The sequence below is a fragment of the Erpetoichthys calabaricus genome, chromosome 11 (genome assembly GCF_900747795.2).
Source record: "Erpetoichthys calabaricus chromosome 11, fErpCal1.3, whole genome shotgun sequence".
In the NCBI taxonomy this organism is placed as follows: domain Eukaryota; kingdom Metazoa; phylum Chordata; class Cladistia; order Polypteriformes; family Polypteridae; genus Erpetoichthys; species Erpetoichthys calabaricus.
In genome coordinates, this window is record NC_041404.2 from 93,477,307 (window position 1) to 93,492,345 (window position 15,039).

General features: G+C 37.9%; 1 protein-coding gene across 1 annotated transcript in view; it reads right to left on the reverse strand.

The window, feature by feature from the left end:
• The window catches only part of LOC114642651 (circularly permutated Ras protein 1-like), a 334,580-nt gene that overhangs the window by 186,811 nt on the left and 132,730 nt on the right, over nucleotides 1–15,039 (reverse strand). The window contains exons 14-15 of the mRNA XM_051933702.1: nucleotides 1,831–1,915; nucleotides 1,492–1,598 (exon numbers count right to left, since the gene is read on the reverse strand). Of these exons, the coding sequence (XP_051789662.1) occupies nucleotides 1,492–1,598; nucleotides 1,831–1,915 (192 nt within the window). The remainder of the gene's footprint in view (nucleotides 1–1,491; nucleotides 1,599–1,830; nucleotides 1,916–15,039) is intronic.

Genomic DNA, 15,039 nt, shown 5'->3' on the forward strand with positions numbered 1-15,039 from the left:
ACAATGGCACCTCCTTGTTGTTGAATTTGACACTATTAATCATAACAATAACTGCACTGAAAATATAAAAATGCACAAAATATTTTCTGTTTTCAAAAATGAAATATCTATGCTTTTGTGTGGCTTTGTGGAGGTCTGGAGGCTGCTGGGACGTCCACTATGCCAGCGAATCTTATCTTGAAATTTCTATTTTCTTTAACTGAACAATCTCAGGACACTTTTCTACTTGCCAGTTCTAGTTAAACCCAGCAATCATTAAAACTTATATACATCTGACATTATTATAGACATCTATATTACCTGTGAGTTTACAATTATCACTCAGGTTCACAAGTATTTCATTAGTATTCTATCCATTTCTTTGTTTTGAGTTCATCAAGAGAAATGACTTACATTTCCCTGTGTGAAAAAAACTACCTTTTGCAATCTAATATGAACTTTTGTTTCTTGTTTTATTTAACTTTGTTCTGTTTACTTCTGTTATTTTTCTTACATCTGACTTTTTTTAGTATTAGAGAAATATTCTTCTTTTCAACTGACATTTGCCCTTTTAAATATCAGATGAGTAAAGGCCAGTATCCTTCTGGACTTTCGCCTTTCATCAATTAGTCTACTCCTTCAGTTTTGTAAGAGGGCTCAAAAGATTTCTAAATCAATTCACCCTTTTTTAATACAAAATCTTTTCTTGTAAAAATGGCTTAGAACACCAAAAATATATAAACATATATTTTACCCATGGATGCTGATGCACATATATGATTTTCTGGCCTAGGTGTCATTTTGATTGCCAGCTGAAGCATCACAGAAGCATTTGCATGCCCAGGATTCTGGGGGAATCTTGAGGCAAAGGGATGCTTACAGAATCTAGAAGAGTTGTGTGGGTTGGTAGGGAAACTGCTTTTGATTTTTTCAAAATGATGCATTTAGTTTGAATGTATTTACTTTAGCTATAATAAGCTTGTTGTACAGTGACTACAACATTCTGTATCCTCCTTTCATGTCTTGTACAGTATTTATCCCTAATAATTTAACGATTGGATCTAGACAGGTAGTGACACCCATGAGGCTACAAGCATAGTACAAGCTGCACTACCACCACTCTCTTTGACTAATTTTCCTTTTACTACTGCTTTCATTATTTTCTTTTCAAACCAGACAGACAATGCATCTTTAGCCCACTCATGAAATATAATTACAAGATGCAAAAAATGTTTTAACAAAGCAAAGTAATTTTAATAGTGAATTAGAAATTTACATTTTTAGATTTAGTACAATAATATGAACCACTCAACATTGGCTTATAAAAACCAGGGTTCCTTCACTTCTAACAAATAAATATTATACAAAAGAAGTGTCTGATTTTGCTCCTGTCCTGGTTAGTGTGACCAGAAGAGAAATTTCCATAAAGCATCTACATGATAACAGCCACATATACCATGATCATACACTTCAACTCTTAGCTACAAGAGAGAAAAATGGAAAAGTACTTACATGCCAGGAGGAAGAATACATGTAGTCTCAACATTTGTAGCTAGTACTTGATCTTCAAGAATGTTTTGGATTTCATCATAGAGGCTACCTGGCTGCACTGTATTCACCTAAATAAATCAAGAAACACTACTTTTACATCAGCTTTAATAACCAAGGTATCCTCAAAACAAAATATGATAAACAGCTCGGCCATACTGACCACAATGATATTTAATTTTATATAGCACTTCACGGTGCAGATTGTTGAACTGACCACTAAACACAATGTCATCACATGACTGCTGACCTGCAACAAATGCACTCTTTGTCAACTGCATTGGTAGTTTATGCAGTTCTTACCTTTCCACCAGTGCAGTCAGCCAACTTTCCAATTTCTGAGAGGCTGCAATCTGTCCCTAGGAAGGTCAGCACAGAAACCACCACCCTGCAAAACAATTAAACATATATTATTATGACTCTTACCCGGTCATATACCCTGCTCCAATAAAGACAAGCCAGAACTAGCTATACTCAAAGCACTATTGATTGAGACTTGGGAAGTTCAAATGATTGCATCATTACACTCACAAGCCCACTTAACCCATTTCGGAATTGGAAAGACTGAAGCATATCCTGACAGCATTGGGAAGAATAAAGGAACCAATGCTAGAGAGGGTGCCAATCCATTCCAAGGCCAAATCAAGCACACTTCACATGCACACTCTTTTGGGATGTAGGAGCAGAAATCAGTGGGTCTGAAAAAAAAACATGGCGGCACAACTAGACATGAAACTCAAAATAATTCACTGCTATACTGCCGACTTGCAGTATTAGATAGATAGATAGATAGATAGATAGATAGATAGATAGATAGATAGATAGATAGATAGATAGATAGATAGATAGATAGATAGATAGATAGATAGATAGATAGATAGATAGATAGATAGATAGATAGATAGATAGATAGATAGCGTTTTTAACAATTTTTAAATTAGTTTACTTGTGCATAAAGAAATTACATGTAAAATAATTACGTTAGGAATGCAACCAGTAAAGCATACCAAACACTGCTATTTAAAATTAGGTTATATTCAACACTCAACAGTTGCAGTTGTATGTAGCAGAACATAATTATGATATAATAGCAACAGAAACCTGGCTAAATAACAAAGATGGGGATGAGTATAACATAGAGGGATACACATTTTTAAGAGATATAGACAAAACAGAAAAGGAGGTGGGGTTGCTGTTTCTTTAAAACAAAATTTAAATAAAAGTCCTCTTCAGTTGGATGATGAGCCCCATCTTAGAGAGGATATGTGGCTTCGTCTGGAAAGCATTAGGGAAAGAGGCCTTATATTAAGAGTGTGTTACAGACCGCCCAATGCAGACAATAATTTCAATGCACCTCATTTTGGTAATATTAAAAAAGGTAAGTTTACAGGGGATATCATAATCATGGAGACTTTAACTACCAGAAAATAAACTGAGATAACCTTGCAAATAGCTGCAGGATTTTTAGAAGTAATCAGTGACTATTTTTTAACATAGTAAGTTAAAGAACCAATGAGGGGTGAAGCCTGTCTGGATTTAGTTTTTTGTAATAATCAGAATAGAATTGAGGGTGTAGAGGTAATTGAACCAGTAGGGTCAAGTGACCATAATATAATACAGTTCTCTGTGTTTTCGAGGAGTGCGAAAGCTAAGACTAAAACTGTTAAGTTTAACTTTGGTAGGGCAAATTTTGAGCAGATGTGGTAAAGTCTAAGAAGAGACAGACTGGGATAAGCTTTTAAGTGTAGAGACAGCTGAGGAGCAGTGGAACAGGTCTAAAAATGTTTTACACATAATGCAGGACATGTACATACCTAAATTTGGAATTCATGGGAAATTTACAAAAACTCTGCATTGGATTAATAAAGAGTTGAAAAAGAAGATGCAAAGGAAAACAGGTCTATAAGGCATTCAAGATAAATAACTCCAATGTAAATCATAGCTCATATGAGAACATGAGGACAAACATTAAGAAGGATATTAAGAGAGGCTAAAAGCCAGGTTGAGAGGAATATAGCAGATAAGGCGAAAGATGACCCAAAGAGATTCTTTGAGTATTTTAGTAGTAAAAAAACAGTAAGGTGGAGGTGAAGTGCCTCATGTCTAAAAATAAAAATTATACTTTATGAGAGGGATTTAAGAGTCATAGTGGATTCAACACTATTAGCTTTCAGAAAGTGATCAGAAGCCATTAAGAAGGTGTAACAGATTGAGGCGTGGTCCACCTCTTCAACCCTCAGGTACCACTCTGAACACGAGGTAAAAGTATAATTATTATTTATTTTTCTATTATACTGTGCACCAAGCACCCTCCACTCCACACTCATATAAATCACAAATACTCTCAATACTACAAATCCTCCTCGCCCAGACACTTCGCCCTCCTACCTCCCAGCTCAGCTCAGTGTCTGGGCTTTCCCACAGTCCTTTTATATCCCCTGACCCGGAAGTGGTTCCTGGCCAAACCCACAAGTCCTTATTCCCTCCGGGTCAGGGTAAACAGTCCTTTCTTCAGCCCGGGAGCACGTCGTTCCTTCCTGTCACGTGATGATGACGCACTCCTGGGTTATAGGGCACATAAGAGCCCGCTAGTCCCCCTACAGCGACTCCCGGTGGCCCCCAAGGTATACAGCAGGGCTGTGTATAAACACTACATAGTCCATGAGGCCCTGCTGGAACTCGGGGCACGATCATGCTGTTGGGAGAGCTCCTCCTGGCGGCCTGGGGGTGAGGGCCAGAGTAAAATGCCATCAATCCACCACAAAGGCTAACGAAATGTTAGGATCTATAGCACAATGTTTAGTGTACAAGTCTATGGAGTTTATGCTCAGGCTTTATAATGCACTGGTGAGACTTCGTCTGGAGTAAAGCATACAGTTTTAATGTCCAGTCTACAAAAAGGACATAGCAGTGCTGAAAAAAAATCCAGTCTTAAAATTGAGTTCATGAAGAACATAGGGACACAGGTGGAAACTTATTAAGGGCAAATTTTGCACAAACATTAAGAAGTTTTTCTTTACACAGATTTCCACAGACATGTGGAATAAGTTACCAAGTATTGTGGTAAACAGTATGACTTTCAAAACTTGACTTGATGCTATTTTAGAAGAATTAAGTGGATAGGAACGGTGAGCTTTGTTTGGCTGAATGGCCTGCTACCGTCTAGATTGTTCTAATGTTTTAATGAACTATAATCCCAAAGTGAGATTTAATTGAGAGGTCCCTATCTCAGCATTGTTTATGATCATTTATGAGTGTTCACCTTGAAATGAGTTGATAGAGTAAGGAAATACTACTGATATGTTCATAATTACTAGCTAGTATGGTTTCAGGTACAACTATTCATGGAAAAGTAGGGTTGTGCAGGTTGTCTTTTTACAAAATTATAAAACATGTACATAGAAATAATAGTGTATAATTCAAGGATTACATCTGAAGTGTAGTTTTAAAAAGGGTGCACACTCACGCACAAATTGTTAAATATTGTACAGATTAAAGAAAACTAAAATAAATAATTATCATGTACTGGAGCAACTGCAAGCAGCATCTGTGCCTTCATGTAACAAATTTAGTTGTACCTTATATGATATTTCTGAGATGATCCATTTATTTATCAGGACTTAAGAAGAACTTTTAAGAATGTACAGTCTTTAATAGACTGTGCCAACTAACAATTTCTTCAGTTATATTTATGCTATACAGTACATGTATAGTAAATTTAGAGCCCTCTGGTGAAGTCTTAAACCTGAAATAATGACAAGGACAGAAAAGAAGTAAAAAATGGGTGGCTTTATTATACTGAATAAAGAACACAAAGAAAACACATGGGGGGGGGGGGGGGGGGGGGGAGGTATCAAATCAGACAAAGCACAAACAAAAACTCAGCTGTGCCCCAGATTCACAGTGATATGATTGCTTATCTACTTGCTCACCTCTCATATTAATCAAAAGCATTCTCAGTCTCATTTTATAACTGTTATTCTGTGGACCCTGTCATGTCTTTCTAATATCAGCAAGGCTTTGTTTCAGTTTTTCTCTTGACTCTAGACTCACTAGTATGGCCTGATGTGCATTTAAACTTCATCACAGGGTCGCTTCCTGTCAAGATCTTAAATAGTAATGTCTCTCCTTTGTTGTCACTGAAACTGGCAATGACTCTAGCCATGTCAGCACCCTCCCCACCTCTATAGGAGTGAAAGCCCATGCTCGACAGGTGATGACAGACAGGCAGGCAGGCAGGCAGACAGACAGACAGACAGATACTGTAGATAGATAGATACCATCTCTAACATAAAGTTAAAAGGAGGACAGTGATGCAACATGTTCTATAAATGAAGATACCTCAGTTGACCCTGGTATTTTAACTAACAACTGAAACTTATGATATATTAATATGGGATTATATAATAATAATAGTGGACAATAATCCACTTAGAATAAACAGTCTCCGCTTATCATTTAAATAATTCCAAAGTTCAGCTGCAGGGAAAAATATTTTACAGTGAAACAGAGTAAACAAATTGCATTGGCTTGTCATTCTAACATAACCTAATAAAAAATGACTTAATTTGGTGTGTCCAATTTAATTATATTTCAGTGACTCTCCTTTTATCATTCTCTTCTGTGCTATGCCTCCTTCATTTTAGATAAGGTCTGACAGTTTTCATTTATTTCATGTATGCAAAACCACACTTAAATTATAAAGGAAAGATCAAGTGGATACTCCTTAGAGGTATGTATAATGTGTGTGGGAACTGATCTGACATCAGAACAGGTGTACCATAGTTATTTTCTGAATTTTCTGTATGTAACCAAAGGAGATTTGGTGGTAGAATATTGGACACTGTCGTCTACACTTTACCATATTCCTCAGTTTAATCACAATGCATGGCCATTGTTTGCATGTAATTTTGATATTACCCACATGTCTGTACAAGTTCTTCTCTGGATACTCGTTTTCCTTCAACATCCCAAAGACGTACAGATTAGGCTAAATTAAAAAAAGTGTGAGTGAGTGAGTGTGTGTGTGTGTGTGTGAATAGGCTCTGCAAGAATGGGGTCCCATCCAAGACTGTATCAAGCATATTCATAAATACCCCACAAAATAATGTGTCCCAAAAAATGAACAGGCTGATGTTAAATCTACTGTTATCTTTTGTTCATATACAAATATGTTGTGTCCTGGTTGTATAATAGATAGATAGATAGATAGATAGATAGATAGATAGATAGATAGATAGATAGATAGATAGATAGATAGATAGATAGATAGATAGATAGATAGATAGATAGATAGATAGATAGATAGATAGATAGATAGATAGATAGATAGATAGATAGATAGATAGATAGATAGGTATTATAAAGGTGATTGTAAATGGTCTGACAGATATGACAATCTAAAAGGATATTTGCATTTATGACTAGTTAGTGTCTAAGTAATTTAAAACCCTTTCTAAAAGGGTTGACCAAAAGGACAGAAAGAAGCACAAGAAAAATCCCTCAACTATTAAAAGAATGCACCATCAGTATGTTACTTGATGTATGATGTATGATGTATGAAAACTTCACATGCTGTGTGATTAACACACTAGTCCTTTTCTATTTTTTTGTCCAAAATATGCATTACAAAAGAAGTGCTGTCACATATACCATAACTCATTTAAAAATGGGTTAATCAGAAATACAGTCAATCTATTCAGGAATTCTATTAGGAAGCAACATAAGGATACAATCAGAGAGGTGCATGTCATATTGCTTATCTTGATTTTCAGAAATCATTTGATAAGGTCCAACATGAGAAGGTGTCAAACTAACTAAAGAATTCAGATTTCGAAATTAGCTTAAACACAGGAAGTAAAGGGTTATGGTGTGAGATGCTATTTTTAATAAATATAAATGATCTGGATAAGAATATAAATAAAAATTTAAATTATGAAAGAAATTAGTACAGTCGATCCAGACTCTTACTTTAAAACTAGTTACAGGGTCACAGTTGGAAACCTCTTAAGGATAAATTTCACACAAACATAACGTTTTTCTTCACATAGAGAACCATAAACACATGGAATAAATTGGCAAGTAGTGTTGTAGAGAGTAAGGCTTTATGGATATTCAAAGCTCAAGTTGTTTTCATTTTGGAAAAATCAGCTGGATAGGAATGGCAAGCTTTGTTGGACTGAATGGCCTGTACTAATTAAAAATTGTCAATGTTTTAATGTTATAATGTTAGGCAAATTAATTTTCACAAATTTCCTAACTTTTAAATACAAAGTAAGTGTGATGAGTGATTTCCATATTTACAAAAGAGTTAATCAAAAGGGGCAAACACATTATCATCAATGTAAATATCTTTAAAAGCCAAGATAATTGGTGTCTTCCAAGACTGAAGGCTGAAATGCAAAGTTGTTGTGTAATGGAGTAGCAGACAGCAGTATCTTTTTCTTAAAGTATTTTCTATATTGATTCTATATTTTGAGCAAGTGAAGCACAATCTGATTACTACTAAATTGACAAAATTATTAAGTGCAAAGAAGAGTGTACAGAGAAGAATTCACAAGATTTTTGTTCCATATTGATCGCTGCAATGTTGCTTTTTTAATACAGGGTCTTTCTGTCTTTCATATAAACAAGCTTAATTTTGACTGGTAAAAGTAATTAAATAAATTTGTTAGATTTGACAATGGCAAATTTGGGTGCCATTGGGTTCGCACACAGAGAGATATATTATATAGCAATCCTTCCTTCATAATTCCCTTTCTTTCCAAGTTTTATATAGGGATGTTTAGGATTTTTTTAGTGTCAATACCAATCACTCATATTCTGCTACTGTATTCCAACGCCGATACTGATTTTTTTTTCTTCATCTCTTTGAAAACTTTTACATTAAGCTCCTGCATAACCTGGCACTGAGACGCCTCATGTTCCACATTGAAGTCTACAATTTGGTATTTTTATATTTAAACTCTAGGCTACAGGTATTACCTGTTTATGCTTTATTAACAAAATGAAACTCTGTAGGTTTATCGTTCAGTAATCATAAAAATAATAAAATAAATATAATTCTCCTAAAGTACATACCCTTTTAACTAATAAAATATGTAGAAAAAATAAATATAACATTTAAAAAATAAAATGCTTCTCAAAATTACAAACTGTAATATTGTTTAATTCTTCTGTAATGTATTATATAAAACAAAGTTTAATTAAAAATTGTTTTTCACCATTAGTCTAACAAAAAAAATAATATATACACACACACACACACACATATATATATGTATAATATTCTCAAACATTGATTCAGCCAATTGACGTTGGCAGTTAAACACTGCTTAAATTTAAATATGCATATACTTATGAGTTTTAATCATTTTAATCATTAATTGCACTGCAGCTTTTTTGCTTTCAATATATATATTTACTACATTTATACAGTTTTTTCCCCCAGCTTACCAGCTGGACATTCCTAATTCTTGAGGTATAATTAGAAATATGGATTTCATTATGCGGTACTTGTTTCTTATAAAAACGTTTACTTGGTATGACACACACAAACAAATAATAAACACAGTAGAAACCTTTAAAAAAAGCTGCAAATCTAATAGATGATCATAACATGTTAATAAAGAAAACAGACAGACAGACAGACAGACAGACAGACAGACAGACAGACAGACAGACAGACAGACAGACAGATAGATAGATAGATAGATAGATAGATAGATAGATAGATAGATAGATAGATAGATAGATAGATAGATAGATAGATAGATAGATAGATAGATAGAATTTTTTTTGTCCCTAGGGGGAAATTTTAGCTTTTCACATAATCTCTTAAATAAAAAAATATATAAATAGGTAGGTGGGCAGATAAATAAATAAACATGCACACTTTGGTCTGAACATATAACAGAATGATCATAAAGCAAGAAAATTAAAAATAAAGAAAAGTTCTGACTTGTCAGTCACAGTCGCAGTAAGGTATTATGCAGGACGTATTGCTGTTAATATAACCTACATCCGTTCTTAAAGAGGGGGACCACCACCCCAGTCTGCCAATCCAGAGGGACTGTTCCTGATGTCCATGCGATGTTGCAGAGGCGTGTCAACCAAGACAGTCCTACAACATCCAGAGCCTTGAGGAACTCCGGGCGTATCTCATCCACCCCCGGGGCCCTGCCACCAAGGATTTTTTTGACCACCTCGGTGACCTCAGTCTCAGAGATGGGGGAGCCCACCTCCGAGTCCCCAGGCTCTGCTTCCTCAATGGAAGGCATGTTAGTGGGATTGAGGGGGTCTTTGAAGTACTCCCCCACCGACCCACAAAGCAAAGGCAAAGCTCTCAGTTTACCAGTCGATCTACATTCCTACCCTCACCTATGGTCATGAGCTATTGGTAGTGACCGAAAGAACGAGATCGCGAATACAAGCGGCTGAAATGTGTTTCCGCCGTACGGTGTCTGGGCTTTCCCTTAAAGATAGGGTGAGAAGCTCAGTCATCCGGGAGGGGCTCAGAGTAGAGCCGCTGCTCCTCCGCATCGAGAGGAGTCAGATGAGGAGGCTCAGGCATCTGATCAGGATGCCTCCAGGACGCCTCCCTAGTGAGGTGTTCCGGGCACGTCTAACCGGAAGGAGGCCCCGGGGAAGACCCAGGACACATTGGAGGGACTATGTCTCTCGGCTGGCCTGGGAACGCCTTAGGATTCTCTCGGAAGAGCTAGAAGAACTGACCGGGGAGAGGGAAGTCTGGGCATCTCTGCTCAAGCTGCTGCCCCCGCGACCCGATCTCGGATAAGCGGAAGAGAATGGATGAATGGATGGACACCATGATATGCCAAACTTCTTAAGCTGGCAAAGGAAGAACAATCTCTGCCTGGCTTTCTTGATGATGGATGATGTGCTTGTCCCATTTTAATGTATTTGTGAAAGCAGTCCCAAGGAATTTAAACAAGTGAACCACAGACAAAGTCTGGCTATTAATTTGCAAAGGTGGACAGTTAGTGTCTTGTCAGTGAAAATCAATCCTCATTCCCACTGTCTTAATAGCATTGACCTCCAAGTTGTTACAAGAACACCATTCTATAAGACGGCCCTCCTCTCTTTTATAGGAAGACACATCATCTTTGGAAATTAGACCTGATATGGTTGGGTCATCTGCAAACTTTAGGATTTTTACAGATTTGTCAATGGATCTACTAGTATTTGTAGAAAGTGAAATCAGGAGGGGTGAAAGAACACAGCCTTGGGTGTGGTCTATGTTAATTGACAGTGGATCCAACATATAAGGGCTCAGTCTCACGTACTGCTTCCTACCTGTCAAGAAACTCATAATCTACTGGCAGACACTACAGGGCACACCTAACTGGATTAGTTTACTCTGAAGCCACTCTGGAACAATGGTATTGAAAGCTTAGCAGAAATCCACGAATAAGACCCTCACATAGGTGTTAGGCAAGTCCAGTGGCTGAAGAATATAGTGGAAACATAAATTAACTGCATCCTCCACTGAGCAATTTGCCTGATATGAGAATTGAAGTGGAGTTTATGAACCTTCTTTAATGAGAAAATTAAAAATGTAAGATCACTGATCTCAGCATCACAGTCCAAACCACATACTAACTTCGAAGACCCTGTTTCACACTGCATTCCACACTTTAGAAATCCTGTAACAGAGCAGGAAGTCATGACTTTATTTTCTAAAATGAAACCTACTTGTTCCCTAAATGCACTGCCAACAAAACACATAAAAAGTACAATGGATGATCTTGCAGCACCTATTCTTAACATTATTAATAGTTCATTATTGCATGGCACAGTACCACACTACTTAACGGATTTAGATCGGGTTTATTTCTATAATTTGCTTCAACATTCCGGTTGATTTTGCGACCTCTCTCATCGCTCTAAATTTCACAGTTCGCTTGCGGTGCTGATTTATTTGCGCGAATCCGAGAGATATGCAGCGGGCTGAGGGGAGGGGTGCGAGGCCCTTCTCACTCACGCGCCAGCCTTGGAGTGTATCTTACATCCGCTTAGCTAGCAAACGAGAGAACTACTTAATGGATTTAGAGCTGTTTTTTTTTTTTTGGAATTTGCTTGAACATTCCGGTTGATTCTGCGACTTCTCTCATCACGCTAAGAATCACAGTTCGCTTGCAGGAGCGATATATTCACGCTAATCCAAGACAGAGGCTGTGGGCCGAGGGGAGGGGGAAGTGTGACATCAGGAGTGGGGCACCAGGCTGGGCCCTCCTCACTAACGCGCCAGCCTCGAATCGCTCTTACCTCTACTCAGCTAGCGATACCTGTTTGTTTATTGATTTTTAAACTTTATCCTGTTTCACTACTACGCAGGTGAAGCCGTGGAGGGCCGCTAGTACTTAATAACTATAGACCCATTTCAAATGTATCCTTTCTCTCTAAAATACTTGAAAAAGTAGTCGCCAATCAGCTTCAGTCACACTTTACACATCACAATTTATTTGAGAAATTCCAGTCTAGCTACTGCACTAGTCATAATACAGAAACAGCACTAACGTGTCTTGTAAATCAGGCATGTCAAACACGCGGCCCCCGGGCCCGTGTTTGACAAATCTGTGCGGCCCGCATGACAGATCCTAGTTAGCACTGAACTTATACAAAACGATTACTATCGTTTGTGATTGAATCATTCTGCATCTTCGGTGTTACTTATTGGCTTTTCTTATTTCTGCCTTCTGACAAAAGCGCGTTTTCCCATGGCATTATGGTACCAGAAACGTCATCTGCTAGTATAGCCACGAGCCTTGACCAAAGTTAATGAGCCGCAGCGTCACAACTGAAGTGCTAGGCTGCAGCAGGGGTGGCCTTAGGCATGTGCAAACTGTGCACCTGCACAGTGCCGCCAAATCCCAGGGGCCGCCACGCCAATATATATTGAATATAAAACAGAAAGAGAAAATAACGACACAGCTGACGACAATGTGGCCGAAAAACATTGTGTTTCTTGTTAATTAGTACGCTGTATTTACTAATGTCGCTAGAGTTGGAGCAGTAAGCTATATGTAGTATTATAATGTTTTGCCATAATAAGAATATCATGGGCCGCCACTTGGTTTTCAAGTTACTAACACGCGTATATAGAAGCGTGTCATGAGCACGAGGTGGCTATGCAGTGTCCGCAATGGATGTGTCCATCCGCTGTGCATAACATACCGTATTGACATTGCCAGGCGAAGGGGCCACCGATTCTTTCTCTGCCCAGGGCCGCCACGAGCCTAAAGCCGCCCCTACTAAGGCTACACTACTGACTGGGCTGCTGAGACTGGCCACTGGGCAGAACTGACCATCACGAGTAGTAATAGCCCGCATATTTTCACGTTTTTTTGCTCTAGTTTCATGTAATTTTGTGCTAGTATTGTAACGAACAGTTAGTGCAGACTACAGCTGAAGATCTGAAGTGGATGCGAGAAGTTGGTGAGTTGTTTATTAACATATTTCTGTGATTTTGAGTTTGTAAAATTATTGTAGGTCAGGTGGCTTTTTGCATATCGGCTTATTTTACAATATAAACTTTGAAGTAAACTTAGTAAAGTAAAATTAGATTTTTGGAGGATTGGTTTTCCAACTTGAATTACTGAGCAATGAATTCAGTGAGCATTTTCATGATTTCAGTTCACACAAACGGCATTGCGCTGTTCTCTTACAACGTTGAGAATGTGCCTGAAAATATCCAAATGGAATTGATTGAAGTGCAGTCAGATTCTATTCTGAAGGCAAAATACAACGAAGTTGGCGTGCCAGGCTTGTATGCTTACCTGCCACCCTCGTATGTGCAGATCCGTAAGTTGGCATCGAGAGTACTGTCAATGTTCGGAAGCACTTACCTTTGTGAGCAATTGTTTTTGGTAATGAAAGCTACCAAAACCCCACATCACTCAAGACTTACCGTCGAGCACCTTTCATCCCTCATAAAAGTTGCAGCTGCACAAGATTTCAAGCCTGATATTGACGAACTGGTTACTAACAAGAGATGCCAAGTGTCAGGAGAAAAGAAATAAATCTCACACTGTAAGGCTCCTATATAAGCAATGAATATAATATAATGAATATCAATCATCAAGACACTATATAAAAGCGGTTGGGATTGTCGTTCCATCCCGTGAGTGCAAAGCGTAGCGGTATTCTGCTTATCACAGACTTACTACTTGCGGCTTGCGGTACGAAGCGACGCGATGTGAGCAGAGTTTTGGTGCTCCCATCATTCCCTTGCTTTTGTGCGCGATGCGCTGGAAAAATAGACAAAATTATGTCTCTGGAAATAATTAATGTTGATGGAGTACAAATGCCTCACCGCGTAGTAAATATTAGGGGAGATGGTGCTTGCTTATTCTCATCTATAGCTTATTTAGTGCATGAAACTCCGTCTTTAGCGGTACAGATTCGGGCTGACATTGTACGACATGTTTTAAGTAACTGGTCAAGGTTTCAGCCATTTACAATGATGCCGTCAGGAATCTCTTATACAAATGAGCTTCAGTATCTCACTGAAATGTCAAAGAGTTAAACTTATGGTACCATTTCTGAGCTAATGGCAGCGGGACAGTTGTTCCCCAATGAGTTTCAAGTATATTATTATGGAGTCCTACACTCCAAGTTTGGACAGGCACTCGAGGGGATAAAAAAACTTAGGTTTTCGGGAGATGTTATGAATGGGCACTTTGATGTTCTCATTCTCTACACTTACATGCCTGATATACACATGGAGCGCACACAAATTGAGGATAAAAGTTGGTCGCCTTAAAAGGAGGGTGAGCCTAGTAATATAATAAGGGCCTAGCTAAGAGGTTAAGACTCTAATTCTACACTGTTGCATGGAGACTGCATGGAAATAAATTGCTTTTCTTTAAACTTTAAGTGTTACATTTTTTAAAGTTTTCAGTATTGGAAAGAAAGCTACAGTAACTTTGAATAATAGTATAATAGTATTTGTTACAGTACGGCCCGCTGACACACGTATGGCAGTTGAAGCGGCCCACCAATGGTAGTGAGTTTGACATGCCTGTTGTAAATGATATTCTGATACCCTCTGATGAAGGAAACTCCAATGTAATTATACTGTTAGACTTAAGTGCAGTGTTTGACACCACTGACTATTTGGTTTTACTGTACAGGCTAGAAAATGATGTTGGGCTTACAGGGACTCTCCTTGCCTGGCTTAGTTCTTATTTATCAAATCGATTTCAGTACGTACAAAAATGAGCTGACAGTACTCCATCCTTATACACTAACTCAGATATGGTGTCCCGCAAGGCTCAGTACTGAAACCTTTACTGTTTTCACTTTACTTGCTTCCACAGGGCTCTATCATTAGAAAACATAATGTTAATTTTCACTCATACGCAGATGACACCCAGTTAAATCTTTCTTTTAAACCAAATGAAGTTCCTCCGATGTTGTCTTTAATTAGTTGTGATAGTGAATTAAAGGAGTGGATGGATGAGAACTACTTGTCTTTAAGCACCAATAAAA